This window comes from Odocoileus virginianus, unplaced genomic scaffold (assembly GCF_023699985.2).
Source record: "Odocoileus virginianus isolate 20LAN1187 ecotype Illinois unplaced genomic scaffold, Ovbor_1.2 Unplaced_Scaffold_28, whole genome shotgun sequence".
NCBI lineage: Eukaryota > Metazoa > Chordata > Mammalia > Artiodactyla > Cervidae > Odocoileus > Odocoileus virginianus.
In genome coordinates, this window is record NW_027224290.1 from 328,909 (window position 1) to 354,966 (window position 26,058).

Here is a 26,058-nt window from a genome sequence, read left to right on the forward strand (position 1 = left end):
ACAGTTATTTTAAAGCCTATCTAAAAATTTTATTTTTGAATCCTCTATGTTTATTCTTGTATTATTATTTTTTAATATTAGTCATGTTAGATATCTGTGTTTCCTTTTCTGCTCGGTTCTGCTACAGTCAAATATTTTCTGTAAATTTAAACTAGAAATAATTTAAGCCTAAGATAATGTCATGTAATATTACACAAGTTTACAGGATTTGTATACACTTCTGGCAGATGGTTATTGGCACTAATAATCTCATATCTCTCAAATAAAATCAAATTTGAGGTTACTGATGCCTATTTTAGTCCCTCTAAGAACATATCTATTTGTGATTCACCTGCTCATCTAGGGAAGATCCTATATAGGCCAGGTATTAGAAGCTGACCAGTTCTAATATCTACTTTAGTTCTGTAGTCCCTTTATTTTATTGTGTAGTCTTACTATTCACAGTTCTTTTATTCCACCAAGGAGTTTTCTGTTGGAACCCTTCTACGTAGCATTGTGTATCTAAATTCAACAGCCATCAGAGGTAGAGTCAGAGTTTCCTTGCATTTGTCCACTTGTGCCTCCCTTGAGCTTTCTCTGTTCTTGTAGAAATTCCTGCTGTCTCATCCTAAACAACATCTATCCCTTAGGCTCACAGGTCCTTACTCCTTCATGTACCATTAATGGCTCTGATTCCCTAAAGCTTCCAGGGACCCCATATAACCAGGAAAAATGAAAAGCTTCTATCATCACAGATGTATAAGCTGGAAATGTTTTATAGCCCTTAGAAAATACTACCTCCAACTTGAGCACTTAAAATATGAGCAAAAAGCAAAGCAGTGAAAGTTGTTTAAATGATGAATAAACAGAAGTGGGCTACAGACAGGAGTAAGTCTGTTATGGGGCAGAAGGGCAAAGCTGGAAGGCAAAATAGCTATCACTTTGTCAATGAAAAGAAGTGGGTAACTGTGGCTCAGGGAAAGAGATTGGCTATGGGTAGTTGGAGATAGGGAATTTGAGTGAGGTGGAAAATAATGAATTTTGTAGGAAAAAAAAAATTGTATAAAGCAATGCAGTAATGTGAGATGAGATGTGTTTGGGTATTTAGATAAGCAGAAGAGAGTATTTGAATAGAATGGTAAGAAAGGGCCTTGGGTAATTTTATACAAAAAGAAAGAAGGAAAAAATGTAATTTCGGAATGAGAGTGGAAATGAGGTCAAAGCTAGTAAACGGTGTAAGAGGTAATCTAGGGGATTTGAGCATGAGAGCACATAGATGGACAGAAAGGAGAGCTTGGGCAAAATCACATGTATAATCCACCTCCCGTTTTCCATACACAATAAAGAAGGATCTGATAAGTAACGACAGTGGCTTCCCTTTTCTTCAGGGATACACAGGAAGCAATTAATACATTTTTAACACAGAAGTGAACTGACTTGCCCGTGTCTTTAAGAATTCACAGCTCTAAGGAAAATTGATTTGAGGGAAGGATATAAAATGGAAGAAATTAGATTAGTTAAGTGGCTAATAAATAGAGGAAAACAAATAGTGCAAAGAAAAAGAAGAAAACAATAGAATAGGAAAGACGAGATCTCTTCAAGAAAATTAGAGATACCAAGGGAATATTTCACGCAAAGATGGGCTCAATAAAGGACAGAAATGGTATGGACCTATCAGAAGCAGAATATATTAAGAAGAGGTAGCACAAAAATAACTGTACAAAAATGATCTTCACGACCAAGATAATCACGATGGTGTAATCACTCATCTAGAGCCAGACATCCTGGAATGTGAAGTCAAGTAGGCCTTAGGAAGTATCACTATGAACAAAGCTAGTGGAGGTGATGGAATTCCAGTTGAGCTATTTCAAATCCTAAAAGATGATGCTGTGAAAGTGCTGCACTCAATATGCCAGCAAATTGGAAAACTCAGCAGTGACCACAGGACTGGAAAAGGTCTGATTTCATTCCAATCCCAAAGAAAAGCAATGCCAAAGAATGTTCAAACACCACACAGTTGCACTCACCTCACACACTAGTAAAGTAATGCTCAAAATTCTTCTAGCTAGGCTTCAGCAATATGTGAACCGTGAACTTTCAGATGTTCAAGCTGGTTTTAGAAAAGGCAGAGGAACCAGAGATCGAATTGCCAATATCTGTAGGATAAACAAAAAAGCAAGGGAGTTCCAGAAAATCATCTATTTCTGCTTTATTGATTATGCCAAAGACTTTGACTGTGTGGATCACAATAAACTGTGGAAAATTCTGAAGGAGATGGGAATACCAGACCACGTGACCTGCCTCTTGAGAAATATATATGCAGGCCAGGAAGCAACAGTTAGAACTGGACATGGAACAACAGACTGGTTCCAAATAGGAAAAGGAGTACATCAAGGCTGCATATTGTCACCCTGCTTATTTAACTTATATGCAGAGTACATCATGAGAAATGCTGGGCTGGAGGAAGCACAAGCTGGAATCAAGATTGCCAGGAGAAATAGAAATAACCTCAGATATGCAGATGACACACCCTTACAGCAGAAAGTGAAGAAGAACTAAAGAGCCTCTTGATGAAAGTGAAAGAGGAAAGAGAAAAAGTTGGCTTAAAGCTCAACATTCAGAAAACTAAGGTCATGGCATCCAGTCCTTCACTTAATGGCAAATAGATGGAGAAACAGTGGAAACAGTGACAGACTTTATTTTGGGGGCTCCAAAATCACTACAGATGTTGACTGCAGCCATGAAATAAAAAAGACGCTTACTCCTTGGAAGAAAAATTATGACCAACCTAGACAGCATATTAAAAAGCAGAGACATTACTTTGCCAACAAAGTCTAGTCAAGGCTATGGTTTTTCCAGTAGTCATGTATGAATATGAGAGTTGGACTATAAAGAAAGCTGAGCACCAAAGAATTGATGCTTTTGAACTGTGGTGTTGGAGAAGACTCTTGAGAGTCCCTTGGACTGCAAGGAGAGATCCCAACCAGTCCATCCTAAAAGAAATCAGTCCTGAATGTTCATTGGAAGGACTGATGTTGAAGCTGAAACTCCAATACTTTGGCCACCTGATGCAAAGAGCTGACTCATTGGAAAAGACCCTGATGCTGGGAAAGGTTGAAGGCAAGAGGAGAAGGGGATGACAGAAAATGAGATGGTTGGATGGCATCACTGGATCAATGGATGTGAGTTTGAGTAATCTCTGGGAGTTGGTGATGGACAGGGAGGCCTGGCATGCTGCAGTCCATGGGGTCGCAAAGAGTTGGACATGACTGAGTGACTGAATTGAACTGAACTGAAGTGACTAATATAATAGAAGAGGAATGCTGACAGAGGTAAGCAACGGAAGTGAATAAGTTAAAGTACTCTGGACCTTTAAATGAGAGGACGTGGATTTTAATAATCAAGGACAAAGCCTAGTTTTTACATTTGATCAATTGTGTAGCATGAGTTACATTTACTAAGATGGACATAGTAAGGCCATTGCTAAGAGTTCTTTCTTGGCCATGTGATCTTTGTTATGTCTTTAGACATAAAACAGAGACATCTGATAGACTATTGTATATCACTCTGGAGATCAGTAGAGAGTTAAGGATAGAGATGTATGGTGAAGTTGCCAGTGGATACTTTTTATGAGCAATTACTGAATAGAATATCTTAGGAAAAAGTGTAGTTATATATTAGAAATAAAAACAGAAGGAAGACCTGGGATACTTTTAGTATTTATAAATCTGGCACTGGAGTAGGACCCAATGAAGTTTTAAAGAAATAAATAAAATAGATCACTTAGTAGGGTAGGAGAAAATAAAGCATGTTTTCAAAAAATAATATATATGTAAAATATTTTCAGATGAGAACATAGTCAACAGTTTCACATACTGCTGAGAATTATAATGAGAACAGGAATATTTTTTGATTGGGTGACTAGTGATTATTTAGTGATTTGACTAGAACTGTTCCATTCAGGGAGGATGTTGGGCAGGATGCTAGAGTAATGAGAGTGTATATTTTGTAGACCACAACAGCTTTATAAGGCAGCATTCTTGTTGCAGTTCAGTTCGGTTCAGTTCAGTCACTCAGTCATGTCTGACTCTTTGTAACCCCATAGACTGCAGCACACCATGCTTCCCTGTCCATCACCAACTCTCAGAGCTTGCTCAAACTTATGTCCATCGAGTTGGTGATGCCATCCAACCATCTCATCCTCTGCCGTCAACTTCTCCTGCTGCCTTCAATCTTTCCAAGCATCAGGGTCTTTTTCAATGAGTCTGTTCTTCACATCAGGTGGCCAAAGTATTGACGTTTCAGCTTCAGCCTCAGTCTTTCCAATGAATATTCAGGACTGATTTCTTTTAGGATTGACTGGTTGAATCTCCTTGCAGTCCAAGGGACTCTCAAGAGTCTTCTCCAACACCACAATTCAAAAGCATCAATTCTTTGGTGCTCAGCTTTCTTTATAGTCCAACTCTCACATCGGTACATGACTATTGGAAAAACCATAGCTTTGACTAGAGGGACCTTTGTTGGCAAAGCAATGTCTCTACTTTTTAATATGCTGTCTAGGTTGGTCATAGTTTTTCTTCCAAGGAGCAACTGTCTTTTAATTTCATGGCTGAAGTTACCATCTACAGTGATTTTGGAGCCCCAAAAAATAAAGTCTGTCACTCTTTCCGCTGTTTCCCCATCTATTTGCCATGGACTTGATGCCATGATCTTAGTTTTCTGAATGTTGAGCTTTAAACCAACTTTTTCACTTTCCTCTTTCACTTTCATCAAGAGCCTCTTTAGTTCTTTAATTTTTGCCTAAGGGTGGTGTCATCTGCATATCTGAGGTTATTGACATTTCTTCTGCAATCTTGATTCCAGCTTGTGCTTCATCCAGCCTGGCATTTCACATGATGTACTCTGCGTATAAGTTAAATAAGCAGGGTGACAATATACAGCCTTGATGTACTCCTTTTCCTAATTGGAAACAGTCTATTGTTCCTCCACTCTGTACTAGGCATTGCATCCCAGGGAGGGAACCTCATAGCTCTCAATACATATGTCTCCCATATTTATGCTGTGCTCATTCTATATGTGCCAATAATAGGATAGTCCTTAGTGCATCATTTTGCAAAACATTCCTCTCCCATTATACATATTACCATGGCAGATATTTACCTGTTAGTTCCACCAGTTCTCAACCCAATTATTTATAACATCAAGACAAAGCAGATTTGCCAAGGCTTCCTAGGGATATTATTATCCAAAAGGATAGGGCTTGCTCACACTTAGATTCTCTGTTATTTCAACTTTTGCATCCATCACCTTCATCCTGAAGACTAAGCCTGTTAGAAATTCTTGGACATATTTGGTATATAATAATTCCATGATAGTTCACAAATTCCATATGTCCCTTCAAGAAAATCATTTCAGTTTCTATCACTATATCCTAGCTTTAAAGCATCTCAAAACCCTCGTGTCAGGAGAATTAGTAAGAGAGAATAATTTCATTCAAATATTTTATGGAGATATTTTCCATTCAAGTTTGAAGAGAAGTCCAATTTTCTATCTTATGAAAATAGAAAAATTCACTAAAATAGAAAAATTCACTAACGACTCAATGGTAAAAGAGGTAATACATAACAGAACTGATGTTGATAACTCATTATATTTTCTTTGAATTGTGTCAAAGTAGACTTCACACTCCATATTTTGAGTCAAATTGTATTCAAGTGGATGTTTAAATTTAGAGATGGAATAAATGAAACTATTGCATTTCTTTATTTCCTTTACTTCTATTGAAATGATTGTCAGAAAAAAATCTGCACAGTAAATAAAGTTCTTTTTCTTCAATGGAGAAAACTAGAAAAGCAATTCAAACTTTACAATAGAGAGACTCTATATTCATGAAATGTAGTGAAAACATCAAAATCCCTTGGTCAGTGTACACTCCTATTAAGTGTAATATCTCATGTACAGAAATATAAACAAAAATAGAGCAAGAGAGAACCCCTGCTCCATCACCATAAACTGTAATTGTCCGAGTTCCCTAGGAAATAAGAGGAAACAAGTTTTCAACATATTCTAATGGGAGAATAGAAATGGATCTAAGGTAGTTAGAAAGAGAGCTCAAAGAGAACATATTTGTTTTGTACAAATACTATTTTATATCACCCTCAAAGACCCCCTTGGTTAAATAAAGGGAAGCTGAAAAACATAATAAATACATTTTTTAAGGATTATGGCTAGATACTCTGAAAAGAGGAAAGAATACATAAAATAATTTAAAAAATTAAAGCTATTAGGAATCATAGTTTAAAAAATTCATTTAGAAAGTAAACCGGCTCAGGGAACAGAATAAAAATAGAGAACAAACTCTGCAGTTCCCAGTGAATTGAAAATAGAAAAAATAATCTGTGAAAATTATGTTAAAATTAAATGAGATATGAATGTAGATTTTATAGCAAAAGGATCCACTGAGCTGTGTTCAACTATGTTGAAAAACTTAATATGCAAAGATTTATCTGACACTTTCTCTCTTATGCTTGAGCGACTGGCATTTCTGAGGTGAATCCCCCATTCTGGGAGAAAAAAGACTTTCATTTGATTAACCAAGAAATGAACATCAGGCTTCCTGTAAAAAAAAAGAGGGGAGGATTACACCTATTAGAACTTCAACATATATTAAGCTGGCCAGTAGTGATAGTGATGGTGATAAACACAAAGACAGATATAGAAAGTAACAGAGGTATACATATATATATATCCCATATATATATATATATGGGATAGACACCTCTCCTTTGTCTTAATTAAGGTTCTGTCAGGAAAAAATAAAGTTGTTCTCAAACTGGATAATATGAAGACTTTGATACAGGCATCAGGGGTCATTGAAAATATGTGGACAAGATTTGGTAAAACCAAGAAGAAATATTTATATACATATTTTATAAATATATCATTGATGTATATGTTATAGTACTACAGAAGGGGAATTGATGCCAATGTTAGTCCTGAAGTGGCAAGGGAACAAAATTTTTTACCAGAACATGGGAAGGACAGCATGTGGAGAAGGACACTCAGCCTGAGCTTTCCCTTTCTGTAGAAAGATGCAGCCACCATGAGGAAGCCACAGTGAGGATTGTTGGGGAGTCAAGGGGGTAAACATTCCAACTGTATGTTCTGGATTCTTGCTTCCTGTATTGTCCATTAGTGATCAAGTCAAATCAGAAGTCAGAGAGCAAAGGGACCTGTTGATTGAGCTCACTGTGGTCAAGACAGAGCAGGGCAGATCTGGAAAACAGCCTAAGGATGCCCTTCTGCAAGCATTCTGCCTTTCATATTTGTATCTGCTGTCAACTACACACATATAGTTCAGGCTTTGTGGTCTCAGTAGTGCTTATCTTGTAGCTATAAATGTGAATATTTGTAAATCATTCAAGTAAATCATTCAAAATTGAGCTTATGGTCTTGGTTGACAAAGAATTTAGCAGTGAGAGATGAAATTGCTTTTTTTTTGTTTGTTTTTAACGTATTCCTTTTTTTTTTTTACATGAGAAATATACAGACCATATAGTAAAGGAGTGTGGTTGCACTTACTAAAAACAATCCTCTAAATCTGAGGTCATTGAACATATCCAACTTGGATGATATCAAAGTGATTTAAATGTGCTCAGTTGCTCAGTTGTGTCTGACTGTTTGTGACTCCCATGAACTGTAGCCCCCCAGGCTCCTCTGTCCATGGGATTTTCCAGACAATAATACTGTAGTGGATTGCCATTTCCTTCTCCAGTGATTTAATTTAATAGTACAAAAAGTTAAGTGTAAGGATAATTCTGAGGTATCCCATGCCAATGAAAGAAGTAAGTTCAAATCACTTATCTGGTAATTTCACAACAAGATATGGGAAGATGGAAGTGTGAAGGTTTTTCTAGTGGCAGGATAAAAATAGCCTCATATTCATGGACTGTTATTGGATGGTGAATTTATTTTAATAACTGAGTAAATATTATTTATGAGAATTATTTCTTCTGTTGTAGTAATTACTTGTATTTTTCAACTCCTGAAAAAGCTAACTGTCAATGAGTATCTTATATAGTACCGGAAGATTAGCAAGCTTTGCCATGTGTAATCAGCAATATCTTATTTAATTGAATTGATGATAGATTTGTTAAGATTTAAATTAGTATCAGTTCAGTTCAGTCACTCAGTTGTGTCCTACTCTTTACGATCCCTTGGACCACAGCATGCCAGGCTTCCCTGTCCATCACCAACTCCCGGAGTCCACCCAAACCCATGTCCAATTAGTATTGCAAGGTTCAAAACTACAAAAAAGGTTAACTGTAAAACACATTTTTAAAAGAAATCCCTGTACTAGACAGTTAGAAGTCAATATTTTTAAGACAATTTTATTCACCCTGAGAGGAAATTTCTTATCATTCAGTAGCCCACATGCCAACTCTACTACATAGCTTAATCACCAGTAGATATTTAGAAGTCAAAATTGTTGACAGACATATGGCCCTTCATTCAGTGAAAGAAAGCATCTATACATAATCAAATCAAATTTATACAGTCTCTTTTATCAGTAAAAACTCTATGCCACAGAGAATCACACTTGGCATTATTGCTTATGATCTTTAAAATGGGTTTCTTTTTTTCATTGTGGTTTTAAGGTTACAGTAAATTTGAGTGAAAGCTATGGAGATTTCCCATACACTCATTTCAATAGTTTAGAAGGAAGCAATTCGCATAAGTAAGTTTCATTTTTATATTGTATGTGATAACAGTACCAACTTAGAGCCATTCAAACCCCTAAGTCCTGTGTAAGTTGTTCTCATTGGCCCCATAGCTAACAACCTTTACTACTCTACCGTATTCTGGATACAAGCTAGTATTTCATCTCATGTTGCACTACCTACTTTGTTCCAGACATTGAAGTGATAAATACTTGAGACTCTCTGTAGCCTTCTTGCCTTTGAATTTCCAAACTGCAATATCTGCAATGGTAAAGGGAGGATTTGGGGAAGGGCTATAAACTGAAATAGTGACAGGGACAGGGTTATAGGCACAGTCTTGCATTTCTCATGGAGACTCATATCTCTAAGGATTAGAGGAAGACTTATTAACTCATGCATCTTGCTTTGAGAATTAAAATAATCTCTCATGTGAAGAGGAATTATTCTACCAAGCAGGTAAGGACTGGGAAAAGAAAGAGTGGGAAGTAATAGAAAAACACAAAGTGGGGCTTGAGAGACAAGAGAGAAGGGCAGACACCCAAAGTGTGAGAACAAACACCAAGGGAATGGATCAAGAAGGAAAAGATTCTTAGTTTATTAGAGGATATCCTTTCTCCGAATATCTTTATTATTCATACCCTGTGCAAAACATTCAAGCCAGACACAGAGTTTTCAGATAAGACTTGCCTAATATACCCTAGACTTGCATGACACATGGTCTGTTTTCTGTCAGGACATGATTGCTTACACAGGGTGAAGGACTATTATCAGACATAACAAAGAGGAATTCCAGAATATGAGTGGGATTATACCAGATAACCTTTGAGGTCCCTTCTAATCCTAATTACCAGTGATTTTAATATGAAATTAATTATGGCCTAAATTCACATTAAGATCTTCAGATTTCTGAGTTTATAACTAACTCCACAAACTCCATCCTCCTCCTGTGGAGATGTGGAAGATAGCACAACGCAATGTAAATGCATTTAAAATTGTTAAGATCAGTAACAATAGGAATTGGATTATCAAAATGAACAGGTGCTACCTAAAGGAGGTTGTGAAATAACAGACCAGATTCTAGTGAATATGGACTATAATGAATATTTATGTCGTGGTAACTTCAGAATGCTAATATGATTTCTCAAATTCCTAGTTTACTAAAGTCCCAAAGATCTCATCTTACTCTTAATGAGACTTCCCCCTCTATCCTAGAGTCTGCTTTTTTTGTTGTTTTTTCCAAATCTGTCACTGAATAAAATGAGAAGTGAATATGTGGTGTCATAATGATCAGAGGAGATTCTGGATAGAAAAAAAATATTAAGAAGCAATTTATATCTCTGGCTATACTGAAATTTATGGATGAAAAGGAAATGAAACTGATACAATTCACTTTCTACTTCTCAGGCTACCTAGGTCACTTGTGAGATGCCTGTTCATGATGTTTTCCTCCAAAGGAGGATACTTCGTAGTCTCCCTGTATGTTCCTCCTCCTATTATACTTTAAACAATTCTTGTTGGTAGTACTGTTGTCATCATCATTGTTGTCATTATCATCATCATCCAAAAGGCTCTTTGCTAAGTATTTTACACACAATATGTCCTTCATCTTAGCACATCCTTTCAAATTGTTACTTTCTTCATTTCAGAGAGGAGGCAACTTTGGTACAGAGAGAAGAAAAAGTGATTTGGTCAAAATTAAACTGAGAAAAACATTGAAACCAGAACGCAGCTTAGGTTAAAGTGATTGCAGAGAAACAGATTCTAAATAAAGAAGATGTTGAATAACTGTCTCCTTAAAATCTTGGTGAAGGGTCAGTAAGATGACAAAACACATACTCTAGATCAGGTATCTTCCCAGTTTTCAATGAAACTTCGTTTACTCCTTTTTGATGATTCAAAGAAACCTTCTGAAATCAGAAAAAGTGTCTGAATCGAGTGGGCAGTGAACTGAAAACCATAATTCTAAATTTGGATTATGGTGTAGAAATTGGAAAAGAACAAAGGAAGGGATAATATTGGAAAAGCTGGGCATTAAATGTAATAATTAGTGCAGGGGTAGACAGGAAGATGAAGTAGATAGGAATTTGGTGAGTTAAATTGCAGGTCAATAAGAGGTATCAGTTCATATTATATGTGTTAGAACTTAATTGTAATAAGAGTTAAAAAGCATGAATCTGTTTCTGTAATATACATATTTGGTGTCTTGATTATGAATCTTTCAGTTCCTAGAAAGTTATTAAACATCCAAGGCAAGAATCTTTTGCAATCAGGGTTTATTTACCTGTAACTAGAGGGGACTGCACTCTTTCCAGGTGACTCAGTGGTAAAGCATCCTCCTACCAATGCAGGAGACATGGGTTCGATCCCTAGGTCAGGAAAATCCTCTGAAGGGGAACATGGCAACCAATTCCAGTATTCTTGCATGGAAAATCCCACGGACAGAGCCTGAGATGCTACAGTCCATGAGGTCACAAAAGAGTCCAACATGACTTAGCAACTAAAATAAAAACAGCAAGAGGAGACTGAGAGGCTTTGACCTCCCAAAGGCTAAAGTAGACTTTCCAAGATAGCATGATGACAATTTATTAGTTTACAGTTAGAGGCAATCTGTCCCATGGATTAGAATTTTGGTAAGCATGGATGCTTGTCAAAAGAAGGGCAAGTGGCTCATCTTCTTACTTCAGAAGCATTGACTACAGAAGAAGTACTGGAATCTAACAGGCAAAAATATATTAACTCTTTCATCCAAGTAGAAAATATTTAGTGTCAAGATTAGACACAGTAGGCTTTTTTTTGGTCTTTAGATTTTTTTTTATTTTGTTTTCTCTTGATTTTGCTTTGAATCATGAGTTTCTATTCAATCTTTCCCCAACCCCTATATATCTATCATTTTGCTTTTTTTTGCAGATAGAGCCTGTCTCCAAATAATAAATCAGTTCCTAAACATAGCAGGAAGAAGGTTTGGAATCTTTAAATGCAGAGTCAGTCAATTGTACTTTGCTTATATTACATAGAAAAATTACATATTTATAACCTTTAAAAATCATACATTCTTCTGTCTATCTTAACTTATATTTAGTTCTTGGGGATACTAGCCTGAGACTAAATTGATGTTAGAGTTGATTTTCAGTGGGTACCAACCCTGTGGCATCACTTACATAGCCAGAGATAGGTTAGTAAGAGCACAAACTATGCTGATCAATACTCACCTGAATTCTGTAACTTGCCTTGCATGGTGTTTTAGTATTACTGAAAAACCTATCAAGCTAAGACAGGAAAGACACTTCATACAAGTCACTGCCAAAGTCATTTTTTTTTCATTTATTTTTATTAGTTGGAGGCTAATTACTTTACAATATTGTAGTGGTTTTTGTCATACATTGACATGAATCAGCCATGGATTTACATGTATTCCCCATCCCAATCCCCCCCTCTCACTTCCCTCTCCACCCCAAAGTCATTTTTTTTTTTAAACAAAAAGTGCTAATGTATGAACAGTGACTCTGGTTGAGGATCTTCCTGAAGAAAAATATGAAATGAAAAATGTCTAAAGTGGGGTTTGTGTGTACTGTTCTGGGTAGTGTCTTTAGAAGGGGATTACCTATATTCATAGAACATGATAATACATTTGCATTTGAGAAGAAGAAGGGAAGATCCTTGTGGTTATAAAAGTGGATGTTTTTCTTAATGGACAATGCTCAGTTAGAAATTAAGAAAGACAAAGCAAAACTGTGAGGGTAAATATAGGAGTGATTATAGGACAGACTGAAGTTTTGTTTTGTTTTTTGTGACACAGGTGCTGATCTTCTCATTTGTTTCCCCTCTGGAGTGTGATTGTGAATCTGGATTGTGGTTTAACAGTAAGCCCTATGGCAACTGCAAACTCCAGCAATATCCTCTCCTCCACCTTCTGTCTCACAGGTATCCCTGGATATGAGGAATTTCACCACTGGATTTCCATCCCATTCTGTCTCCTCTACCTTGTTGGAATCATGGGTAACTGTACTATCCTACATATTGTCCGGACAGACCCCAGGCTCCATCAGCCCATGTACTACTTCTTGGCCATGCTTTCTCTCACTGACATGGGCATGTCCTTGCCCACAATGACATCACTCTTCAGGGTGTTGTGGTCCATTTCCAGGGAGATCCAGTTCAACACCTGTGTGGTCCAAATGTTTTTCATTCACACTTTCTCCTTCACTGAATCATCTGTGCTCTTGGCCATGGCCCTTGACCGATATGTGGCCATCTGCCACCCACTAAGATATGCTACCATTCTCACTCCAACACTTATCACTAAAATTGGAATTGTAGCCCTGCTTAGAAGTGCCCTTCCTGTGATTCCAAGTGTGGCCCGACTGGCCTTCTTTCCTTTCTGCCATTCTCACACCCTTTCTCATTCTTACTGTCTGCACCAGGATATGATCCGCCTTGCCTGTGCTGACACCAAGTTTAACGTTATATATGGAATGGTTATGATCATTTTGCTGTGGGGAATGGACTCTCTGGGTATTTTTGTGTCTTATGTTTTCATCCTTCACTCAGTATTAAAAATTTCATCTCAGGAGGGGAGATTTAGGGCCCTCAACACATGTGCATCCCACATTTGTGCTGTTCTTATTCTTTATGTGCCTATGATTGGGGTCTCTATTGTCCATCGTTTTGCCAAACACTCATCCCCTCTCATCCACATCTTCATGGCACATATCTACCTGCTAGTTCCACCTGTGCTCAACCCAATCATCTATAGTGTAAAGACAAAGCAGATCCGCCAAGGAATTCTCCGCCTGCTTTTCCCTCTAAGAATCAGTTCTTCTGTGATGTAGACATGTCCTCAACACAGTGATGACATGAATCATAATTTTGTAAATATATAGTGATTTGTCTCCTCTCTATGTTGGCACCAGGGTTACAAAAAAAAATTACTTAAAAAAAAAAAGCAGAAATAGTTCTGACAGTACATTGTTAAAAATCCTAAAGAAGAGGGTTCGTGTCTACTGGATTTATAATATACTGACTTAACATGAACTTCCAAGTTCCTTCAAAGTATGAACATGTTGGAGCAGAGTGAGCTGGAAATCACTTCCATCTGTGGTTTCTCATTTTAATCCTAATCTGATTCAATGCTGATTGTCTATGAAGTTTTCCTTTATTATTCTAAACCCATTTTCTTTGCTTCTTGATACACTGTATTATTCAGGGAATCTTATATTACCTTTTGCATCATGTAAGTGTGTTTGTAAATCTACTTATGCTAACTTTCTTAAAGTCGAAAAAACCTTACCTTGATGTAAGAGCATATTAAGTTTCCAAAAGGAAATTTTCGAACTTCATGGCCCATCAGCATCATCTTTTAAAGTTTTACTCACATGTTCTATTCTTTCTGAGGATATTTAGTTTCATCAGGAATAGAAAGGAGCAACTATCATAGTTTTATTTAATTTTTAGAAATAAGCTTATTCTTTCAGAAAGCCAAAGCTCAGTGATTTTTTATGTCCCTGAGATAATGTCATGTGAAGGCAGTGATTATATAATCTACTGGATTAGATGTATCCAATAATAATTTAGGATATAGTATTTAAACATTAAAAAAATCTAACTCACTGAGGTGTAGATACTTAAAAGTTTATAGTAATAGGAAACAGGTAATACAGATCTCAATTTTTATCTAGAACTCTTTTCAATATATAAACTGTCTTCACCTTTCTCTGAAAGGTGCATAGTTGTGCATAGAGTTGTATTTACAAACTTGTAAGTTTAATCGAAATTTCTTAGTTCACATGTCTATACTTACTGAAAGAGAAGAAATAAATGAAGCAGAAAATAAAACTTTAAGAATGCCTTGTAACTCCCAGTTTTTATATTGGTCTTAATGATAAGTAGTATGTTTTCACAAATCTTATTCTGTCTACTGTAGGAACTGTGTCTCAAGGATTTTGCTACCTGTGTAAATCAACATTATGTTTAGTGTAAAAGAGTCACTTAATAATTATTCAATGCTATTCTCTCATATAATCCCACCCTTACATTCTCCCACACAGTCCAAAAGCCTGTTCTTTACATTTGTGTCTCTTTTGCTGTCTTACATATAGGGTCACCATTACTGTCTTTCTAAATTCTATATATATGTGTTAATATACTGTATTTGAGTTTCTCTTTCTGACTTACTTCACTCTGTATAATAGGCTCCAGTTTCATCTACCTCATTAGAACTGACTTAAATGTGTTCCTTTTTATAGCTGAGTAATATTCCATTGTGTATATGTACCACAACTTCCTTATCCATTCATCTGCTGATGGACATCTAGGTTGCTTCCATGTCCTAGCTATTGTAAACAGTGCTGTGATGAACATTGGGGTACATGTGTCTCTTTCAATTCTGGTTTCCTTGGTGTGTATGCCCAGCAGTGGGATTGCTGGGTCATATGGCAGTTCTATTTCCAGTTTTTTAAGGAATCTCTACACTGTTCTCCATAGTTGCTGTATTAGTTTGCATTCCCACCAACAATGTAAGAGGGTTCCCTTTTCTCCACACCCTCTCCAGCATTTATTGTTTGTAGATATTTTGATGGTAGTCATTATGACCAGGGTTTGATGGTCCCTCATTGTGGTTTTGATTTGCATTTCTCTGATAATGAGTGATGTTGAACATCTTTTCATGTGTTTCTTAGCCATCTGTATGTCTCCTTTGGAGAAATGTCTGTTTAGTTCTTTGGCCCATTTTTTGATTGGGTCGTTTATTTTTCTTGTTTTGAGCTGCATGAGTTGCTTATATATTTTGGAGATTAATTCTTTGTCAGTTGCTTCATTTGCTATTATTTTCTCCCATTCTGAAGGCTGCCTTTTCACTTTGCTTATAGTTTCCTTTGTTGTGCAGAAGCTTTTAATTTTTATCAGGTCCCATTTGTTTATTTTTGCTTTTATTTCCAATATTCTGGGAGGTGGATCATAAAGGATCTTTCTGTGACTTATGTCAGAGTGTTATGTCTATGTTTTCCTCTAGGAGTTTTATAGTGTCTGGCCTTACATTTATATCTTTAATCCATTTTGAGTTTATTTTTGTGTATGGTTCTTTTACGGGTGGTTGACCAGTTTTCCCAACATCACTTGTAAAGAGATTGTTGTTTCTCTATTGTATATTTTTGCCTTCTTTGTCAAAGGTAAGGTGTCCATAGGTGTGTGGATTTATCTCTGGGCTTTCTATTCTGGTCCACTGACCTATATTTCTCTCTTTGTGGCAGTACCATACTGTTTTGATGACTGTAGCTTTGTAGTATAATCTGAAGTCACGAAGGTTGATTCCTCCAGTTCTATTCTTCTTTCTCAAGATTGCTTTGGCTATTCGAAGTATTTTATGTTTCCATACAAGTTGTGAAATTATTCTAGTTCTGTGAAAAATACCGTTGGTAGCTTGATAGGGATTACATTGAATCTATAGATTGCTTTGGTTAGTATACTCATTTTCACTGTATTGATTCTTCTGATCCATGAACACAGTATATTTCTTTATCTACTTGTGTCATCTTTGATTTCTTTCATCAGTGCTTTATAGTTTTTCCTGTATATAGGTCTTTTGTTTCTTTAAGCAAATTTATTCCTAAGTACGCTACTCTTTTCATTTTTTTAATTTGTATTTTTATTGAAGTATATTTGATTAATAATGTTGTGAGAGTTTCAGATGTACAGCAAAGTAACTCAGTTATACAGACACATGTATCTATTCTTTTTTAAATTATTTTTCTTTAGGTTTCTATAGAATATTGGCCAGAAGTCCCTGTGTTATACTGGATTATCTACTTTAAAAATAGCAGTGTGTACATGTCAATCCCAAACTCCCACTCTCCCCCAACTTGTAACAATGAGTTTGTTCTCTAAGTCTGTGTGTCTGTTTCTTTTTGTAAATAAGCTCATTTGTATTTTTTTTTATCTTCTGCATGTAAGTAATATCATATATTTGCCTTTGTCTAATTTACCTCATTTAGTATGATAATCTCGAGGTCCATCTAAGTTGCTCCAAATGGCATTATTTTGTTATTTTTTAATGGCTGGATAATATTCCATTTTATGTATGTACAACATCTTCTTTATTCATTCATCTCTCTATGGACACTTATGTTGCTTCCATGTCGTGGCAATTGTTAATAGCGCTGCAGTGAACAGTGGGGTTCATGTGGCCTTTCCAACCACGTTTTTCTCCAGGTGTTTGCCCAGGAGTAGAATTATTGAATCAGAGATGAATTTTGAATATACAAAGGAATGAATGACTGAATGAATAAATAGATGCCACAGTTATATTATGAACTGAGAGGGAAGCTTTATTTTGTCCAGCCCAGCCCTCCAGCAAGTAGCTAGCTCTCTTAAAGTGAAAACCCTCCTACTCTTGCCTAGAATTATGATATGATATAAACATCTATCCCAATTTTATATAGACTTATAAGTTGAGACAGTCTTACACATATTGTTTTGTTTCATAAAGCCATGAGTATTTGCTTGTGCCCTAAAAGCATTGTCTGCCTATCTGAAAAATCTGCAAGATATCCAGAAGACCAAATAATAATTCATTTTTTCCAGTCTCCTATCATTAGGAAAAATGTAATGCAATTATTTTCATGATGTCAAATGTTATTCTTTGGATTATGCATTTATCTTCTTTATTTGCAGAAAGTCCTTTGTGGCAAAACACAAAAAATTTAAAAAGCACAAAATCAGAATACAGAATAATACTCTTCACCATTTAAGTGATTAGTGTTTTCCTTTATGCATGCATTATTCCAAAATACATCATTAGCACACTTAGTCATTCAGTCACTTGATTGAATAACTTAAACCATAAAAGCATTATTTCCTTTAAAAAAGTACAGTGTGGATAACCACCTCATTATACAGTCTAGAAAAAGCCATATGCATTTATAAAGAGAATAATAGTACAGATATTTTTAAGACACCCAATTCATTTAATTCAACCACTTGGCCATATATAGGTTTCTATTATATTCATTATGTACTTTTTTATTGTCTAATGCCAAAGAAATATTTTAGCTCTTTTATAAATGAATAGGTAAATGTTTTATAGTGGAGATAAGAAATTGCATTATAGGAATTATGACAAATGTTTATAAATGATAAAACTTGCCCCATGAACCATAAAATACAATTTGCAAGAATGTTTGGCATAAGAAGAGTTAAGTTAGGAAAATGCATGTGCATACATAAAAGTGCCAGATGAATCCAGTGAACATAATCCTGATCATTACCACAAATTTCATTTTCTTCGGAATTTGTCCTGACATAATTTCACCCCCATTAAATCAGAATAAGGAATAAAATATATTGATTTAAATTAGCAATCTGACCCAATATAGGGCAGTTAAACTCCTTGTCCAACAATCATTGTAGCTGAGACCAGATAGGGTCACTAAATCTAAAAAAGTTCATCCTCTCCTGCTGTTGAGGTCCTGTGGCAGCCTGGCTCTTTTTCCTACCTAAGTTGTAGACATTCAGATTACCTTTGGCTGTCAAGACATTTGCAGAATATTTCAATGAAGTGTCCTGCTTTGCAGGTGTCGGATAGGCTAGCCAAGTGGCATGCTTCCCTGGTGGCTTAGACAGTAAAGAATCCACCTGCAATGCAGGAGACCTGGTTTGATCCCTGGGTTGGGAAGATTCCCTGGAAGAGGGCATGACAACCCACTCCAGTATTCTTGCCTGGAGAATCCCATGGACAGAGGAGCCTGGTGGGCTACAGTTCATGGAGTTACAAAGAGTTGGACACAAGTAAGTAACTAAGCAGAGTAACAGCACTGAACTCAAGTCATTCCCAGTACTTAGGTTATAGATTTTATGTTCCTCAACAGTTTAAGTCCTTAATAAGTCCCTCTGATTGGCTACTCCATAGCTAACATTCTTTATTGAGTGCAAGCATGTCTGTCAGCCACTCAGGCTTATCTGACTCTGATAGCTCATGGTGAAGGATTCATGATCTCCAAAGAAGATTTAGCTTTGGGACCAGGGACCAGGCTTGATCACTCAAGAGCTTTTGTGTAGCAGAGTTTTATTAAAGTATAAAAAGAGACAGAGAAAGCTTCTGACATAGACATCAGAAGGGGGACGGAGAGTGCCCCCCTTGCTAGTCTTAGCAAGGGAGTTATATACTTTTTCAATTGGTTATTACAGTAAATCAAAAGAATGTCTCAAGGTTGTAAAGGTCTTACCAGACCCACTCCCACAATTTACATTTTAAGATAACAGGATTAGAACTAACAATAGAAAGATCTTACCAGACCCACTCCCATAATATACATTTTAAGATGACAGGATTAGTCAGAAGGTTCTTAAGAAGGAGAAACATGTCCTCCAGCAAGATACATTGTTATATTGACTAAAACAAAGCAATGTAGAAAAAAATGTTTGCCCTTGTTTCCTCCTTGGGAACTCCAGACCCGTATCTCCTCTTTGAAAGCCCCAGACCCCCTCTCCTCCTCCTCCTCCTCCTCCTCTTCCTCCTCCAGGACACTTGACTTCTTGTCAACCTACCTAGAAATTGATCCTCTCAACTCTCTGTGACTGTATGCACTGTAGCCCACCAGTCTCCTCTGTCCATGGAATTTTCTAGGCAAGAATGACAAGTGGGTTGCCATTTCCTAACTAGGGGGTCTCCCTGACCCACCAACAAACCTACGTTTCCTGTGCCTCCTGCATTAGCAGGCAGATTCCTTACCACTGAGCCACCTGGGAAGCCCAGCATCTTTATTACCTTGCCATATTCTGGATACAAGATAGTATTTCATTATATGTCACACTACCACATTTGTTCCAGACATAGGGGTGATAAATATTTGGGACTTTCTATAGCCTCCTGCCTTTGTATTCCCAAACTGCATTATAGGAAATGGAAAACAGAGAATTTGGGGAAGGGCCCTAAAGTAAAATAGTCGTGCAGACAGGGTTGCAGGCATGGTCCTGCATTTCTCATGGGGGCTCACATCTCTAAGGACTGAAGGAAGACTTATTAACTCACCCATCTTTCCTTGAGAATTAGAGCAGTCACTCATGACTAGAGCAACTATTCTATCATTAGGTGGGGATTGGGAAAAGTAAAACTGGGAGGTAATAGGAAAATACAGAGGGAGCTTGAGAGAACAAAGAGAGCAGAGCAGACACCCAAAGTGTGAGAAGAAGGGCCAGGGGGATGGTTTGAGAAGGAAGAGGTTCTCAGGTTATTAAAGGGCGTACTTTCTCCAAATCTTTATTGTCTGTACCCATAGACAGAGGATTCAAGCCAGATATAGGTTTTTCAGATAGAACTTGCCTAATATATCCTAGACTTTCATGGCAAGTAGTCTCCTGTCTGTCCATGGACATGACTGTTTACACAGCATAAAGGAATATTACCAGACATAACAGGAGAGGAATCCAAAATAAGAGTGGGATTACAGCAGATAGCATTTCAGGTCCCTTCCAATCCCATGTATCAGTGATTTTAACATGATATTAACTAATAATTATATTCTAAACTTTAAGACCTTCAGATTATTGAGTTTATTAACTAATTCCAGACTCCACCCTCCTCCTCTGGGGATGTAGAAGATATCAAAAGGCAATGTGAAACAGGTGCTACAACATAGGGGTTGTGAAAAAAAAAATAGATGGGCCAGATACTAATGAATATGGAGAATAATGAATATATATGTTGCAGTAACATCAGAATGCTAATGTGATTGCTCAGATTCCTACTTCACTGAAGTCCCAAAGATCTCATTTTAACTTTTGGTGAGATTTCTCATTCTATTTTGGACTCTTCTTTTATCCCCCAAAATTGGTGCTGAATAAAATGGAAAGTATATATGCAGTGTCATCATATTGATCAGAGGAATTTCTGGGTAGAAAAAATACTAAAGAGCAATTCATATCTCTGGCTATACTGAATATTTAGTTGATAAAAAAGAAATGAAACTGATACAGTTCACTTTCTACTTCTCAGACCATCTAGGTCACTTTGAACATAGCCATTCATGGTGTTTCCTCTAGAGAAGGATACTCCATAGTCTCCCCTTGTCTTCCTCTCTCATTATACTTCAAACAGTCATTGGTGTTATTGTTATTGTTGTCATCATCATTGTTCTCATTTTCATCACTATCATCATCATAGAAAAGGCTCTATGCTGACAAATTTACACACATTATCTCCTTCACCTTAGCACATTTCATCAAATTATTATTATCTTCAGTTTATAGAGGAGACAACTCTTCTACAGAAGAGAGAAAGAAAAAGAAGTCATTTCATCTAAATTAAAGTGAGTAAGCTTTGAAACCAGAATATAACTTAAGTTAATGTGATTGCAGGGCCAGAGAAATAGATTCTACATAAGAGAGGTGTTAGATAGCAGTCTCCTTTCAACTTCAGAAGAAGGTCAGTGATATGATGAAAAATGACCTCTAGTTCAGGTATCTTCCAGTTTTCAATGAAACTTCATGTTTACTTCTTCTTGGTAATGGGAGAGAACATTTATAAAATTGGAAAAATGGTTTGAATTGACTATGCAGTAAGATAAAAAGAACCAGATTTTTAAATTTTAATTATAGAATAGAAATTAGAAAAGAATCACCAAAAAGAAAGGATAATATTAGTCAATCTGAGCATTAAAAGTAATAATCAGTGCAATTTTGGACAGGAAGGTGATGAGATAGACCAGAATTTGAGAAGTTAAATAGCAGGGCCATAAGAAGTATCAGTTCATACTGTATGTTGGTAGAACTAAGTGTAATATGAACAGTCAGGAAGATTGAATTTGTTTCTGGAATTTACTTATTTGATGTCTTGATTATGGATCTTGCATTTCTTAGAAAATTATTAAACAATTTGGGGAAATATTTTCTGTAATCAAAGATATTACATGGAACTAGAGGAGACAGAGGGGATTTCATGTCACAGAATGTCAAAGAAAACTTTCCAAGACAGAAGATGCTGATTTATTAGTTTACAGTGGAAGGTAATTTGTTCCATAGACTTTAAATTCTTAAACTAATATTTTGGTGAGCATGGAGCTGGGCAGTTGATGAGCAAGTGGAGTTTAAGAAATGGCTCACCTTTCTTAATACAGAGATGTCTTTCTTGACCACAGAAGAAATCCTGGAATCTAGAGGGGGAAAGTGTATTTTCTCATTTGAGCAGAAGAGTTTTAGTGTGAAGATCAGATGCCAGTAGGCATTTTTTTGTGCATTTTACTTTTGTTGTTGTAGTTGTTGTAATTTTTTCCTCTTGTTTTTGCTTTGAAGGATAAATTTCTACTCTCTCAACAACCCCTATATCTTTTGTTTTGCATTTTTGGTAGAAAGAATCAGTCTCTAAATGATTAATCTGTTCTGAAACAACAGGAAGAATGTTCTGAATTTTTCAAATCAGATTCAAAATCAATTATAGTTTGCTTAACATCACATATAAAATTATATATTCTATAATTATAAATTTTAAAATCTACACAATCATCCTAAGCTGTATTTGCCTCAAGGAGATGCTAATCCAAGAACATACAGATATCAGAGTTGATTCTATGTGGCTACCATTCCCTTATTATCAATTACCTAGGTGACGCTAGTGTTACAGAACCTGCCTGACAAATCAGGAGACCTAAGAGTCGTGGGTTCAATCTCTGGGTCAAGAAGATCTTCTGGAGGAGGATATGACAACTCACTCCAGTATTCTTGCCTGGAAAATCACCTGGACAGATGAGACTGGCAGGTCCCAGTCTATAGGGTCACAAAAAGTAGGACATGCCTGAAACAACTTAGCACGCATGCATGGATGCCATCACTGTAGTATCAGTTATGTAGTCAGAGATATGTTTAGTAAGAATAAAAAACATCCTGACCAAGTCTTGCCTGAATACCATAAAGATGCCTTGCCTGATATTCTAGTATTGCTGAAAAAGCTATCAAGCTTAGACAAAGACATTCATATAAGTCATTTCAGGAGTCTTTTTTTTTTTTTTCCAAAGTGGATTAATATAAGACCAGTAACTCTGGTCAAGATTGTTCTAAAGAAAAGCATTTAAAAAAAGAAAAGAAAAGCATTAATTAATAATGCAATCTACAGTGGTTTTGTGTGTGCTTCTCTGGAGGGTAGTGTCTTTAGAAGGATTTTGTGCATGTTCAAACAGCATGTTAATAGTTCTGCACCTGAGGAGAAGGGAAAGTCATTATGGTTATAAAAGTGGATGTTTTTCTTAACTGATGACATTGAGCAATGAAATAAATAAAAACAAAGCAAAACTGTGAGGGTAAATATAGGAGTGATTATAGGACACTCTGAAGTTTTGTTTTGTTTTTGTGACACAGGTGCTGATCTTCTCATTTGTTCCCCTCTGGAGTGTGATTGTGAATCTGGATTGTGGTTTAACAATAAGCCCTATGGCAACTGCAAACTCCAGCAATATCCTGTCCTCCACCTTCTATCTCACAGGTATCCCTGGATATGAGGAATTTCACCACTGGATTTCCATCCCATTCTGTCTCCTCTACCTTGTTGGAATCATGGGTAACTGTACTATCCTACATATTGTCCGGACAGACCCCAGGCTCCATCAGCCCATGTACTACTTCTTGGCCATGCTTTCTCTCACTGACATGGGCATGTCCTTGCCCACAATGATATCACTTTTCAGGGTGTTGTGGTCCATATCCAGGGAGATCCAGTTCAACACCTGTGTGGTCCAAATGTTTTTCATTCACACTTTCTCCCTCACTGAATCATCTGTGCTCTTGGCCATGGCCCTTGACCGATATGTGGCCATCTGCCACCCACTAAGATATGCTACCATTTTCACTCCAACACTTATCACTAAAATTGGAATTGCAGCCCTGCTTAGAAGTGCCCTTCCTGTGATTCCACTTCTGGCCCGGCTGGCCTTCTTTCCATTTTGCCATTCTCACACCCTTTCTCATTCTTACTGTCTGCACCAGGATGTGATCCGCCTTGCTTGTGCTGATACCAAGTTTAATGTTATTTACGGGTTAGTTCTGATCTCTTTGCTGTGGGGAATGGACTCTCTGGGTATTTTTGTGTCTTATGTTTTCATCCTTCACTCAGTATTAAAAATTTCATCTCAGGAGGGGAGATTTAAGGCCCTCAACACATGTGCATCCCACATTTGTGCTGTACTTATTCTTTATGTGCCTATGATTGGACTCTCTATTGTCCATCGTTTTGCCAAACACTCATCCCCCCTCATCCACATCTTCATGGCACATATCTACCTGCTTGTTCCACCTGTGCTCAACCCAATCATCTATAGTGTGAAGACCAAGCAGATCCGCCAAGGAGTACTCCACCTGCTTTTCACCCTAAAACTCAGTTCTTCTGTGATGTAGGTTTACCCTCAAGAAAATGATGGCATCAATATTATGTTTGTAAATATATAGTGATTTTTCTACCAGAATTGCCAACAAAATATTACTGAAAAGGACTGAAATAAAATTGACATTACATTGCGCAGATGTCCTAAAGTAGAGAATTGGTGTCCACTAGGATTTATACAGATGGACTTAACACGTGTTTCCTACATCTCCTCTAGACATGAATATGTTGGAATGCAATGTGTTAGATATCATTTAAATCTATTGTCTCTCATTTTTAATCCTAATTGTGATTCATGGTTTCCTGTCCATGAAGTTTTCCTTGATTATTCTAAACTCATATTTCTGTGCTTTGTGACATACTGCATTTCTCTGGGAATCTCACACTACTCTTCTTGTTATGTGTGTTTGTAAATCTGCTGAAGTTACCTTTATTAAAGATGGTAATGATAATATCTTGATATAAAAGTATATTAGAGCTCACAGCATTTTATCTATCTTCATGGTGCATCAGCAGCATCTTTTAAAGTTTTATGCACATGCTCTGCATTTTCTCGAACTTCCCTAGTGGCTCAGACAGTAAAGCATCTGCCTACAGTGTGGGAGACCTGGGTTCAATCCCTGGGTTGGGAAGATCTTCTGGAGAAGGAAATGGCAACCCACTCCAGTATTCTTACCTGGAAAATCCCATGGATGGAGGAACCTGGTAGGCTACAGTCCATGTGGTCGCAAACTGAGCGACTTCACTTCTTCTGTGTTTTCTCAGGAAATTGAATTTCACGAGGTATAGAAATGGGCAACCTTCATAGTTTGTTTGTTTTTACTTAATTTTCAGAAATAATTTTAATCTTACAAAAAGCTGACACTCCGTAGTTTTTAAAATCCCTGAGATGTCTTATGAAACCAGTAATTATAATCCATTGGATTAAGTGTATCAAACAATATTTAGGATATAGTATTTAAGCATAAAAAATCTGACTGAAGTATAGCTACTTATGTTTGTGACAATAAGAAACATAAAATATAAATTTTACTTTTTCTACAATTCTTTTGGCATATAAACTGTCTTTTCATATTATTCAAATGATCTAGTGCATGGCTATGCATAGAGTTGTATAAGAAACTTGCAATTCTAGTTGAAATTTCTTAATTCACATGTCTATACTTGTTCAAAGACAAATAAATGAAGAAGAAAAAAGCCTTTAAGGATGCTTTATAACTTTATGTATACTGATATTAATAATACATAATAAGTTTTTACAAGTCTTATTCTATCTACACTAGCAACTGTGTCTCATGCAGCTTGCTACCTGTGAGAACCAGCACTATGTGTATTTAAATTATGCACTTAATAATTATTGACTGCATAAGTGAAAGAAATGAATCAATCTTTGGATAAAGAATGACTAGTTTTATTGGATTTTTAAAAAAATCTTGGAGAAAGAGATTTCACTTGTCATAAGCCCACATTTCACAAGACAAAAAAGGTATTATTAACTTAAAATTACCATTTCAAATATCAAGCATGTGAAGGAAATCTAAGACTTCACATGACTTATTCCTGTTCCCTAGTTTTAATTCAGTTATATCTGTTCCCATCCCTCTTATCCTATTTCTTGACTCTACTTCTAAATACTCTTCTCTTTCAGCACTTTCACTTTGACCAAAGGGATAGCAAGTAAAAATAAAGCAAGATATATGAAAATCAAATTTAGATAATATTTCCTACAGTAAATAAATAAAATAAAATTAATATAAATTTTGGAAGACAATGTGAACATTATCATTTGCTGTATACCATATAAGTAGCACTTAACTATAGCCATTCTATAAAACCTTCAAATTCAAAATATATTTTTAGTGTCTGCTTGCTGAATACATCTATCATAATGCTTCTGCTCCAAAAAATGAAGTTTTATTGTTTTTTTTAGCTAACAAATATATTTAAACTATTGAATCTTAGATTTTGCATTTCATGCAAATACAAAAATATACAAATGAATAT

At 36.3% G+C, this 26,058-nt stretch overlaps 2 protein-coding genes across 2 annotated transcripts; both read left to right on the plus strand.

Moving 5' to 3' along the window:
* The first annotated feature begins 12,568 nt into the window (after positions 1-12,568).
* LOC110148358 (olfactory receptor 51L1-like) lies at positions 12,569-13,528 on the plus strand. The gene has a single exon (XM_070463105.1). The coding sequence runs from the start codon at positions 12,569-12,571 to the stop codon at positions 13,526-13,528; it is 960 nt and encodes a 319-aa protein (XP_070319206.1).
* A 9,580-nt stretch (positions 13,529-23,108) lies between these two features.
* Positions 23,109-24,068, plus strand: LOC139033659 (olfactory receptor 51L1-like). The gene has a single exon (XM_070463106.1). The coding sequence runs from the start codon at positions 23,109-23,111 to the stop codon at positions 24,066-24,068; it is 960 nt and encodes a 319-aa protein (XP_070319207.1).
* The last annotated feature ends 1,990 nt before the right edge of the window (positions 24,069-26,058 follow it).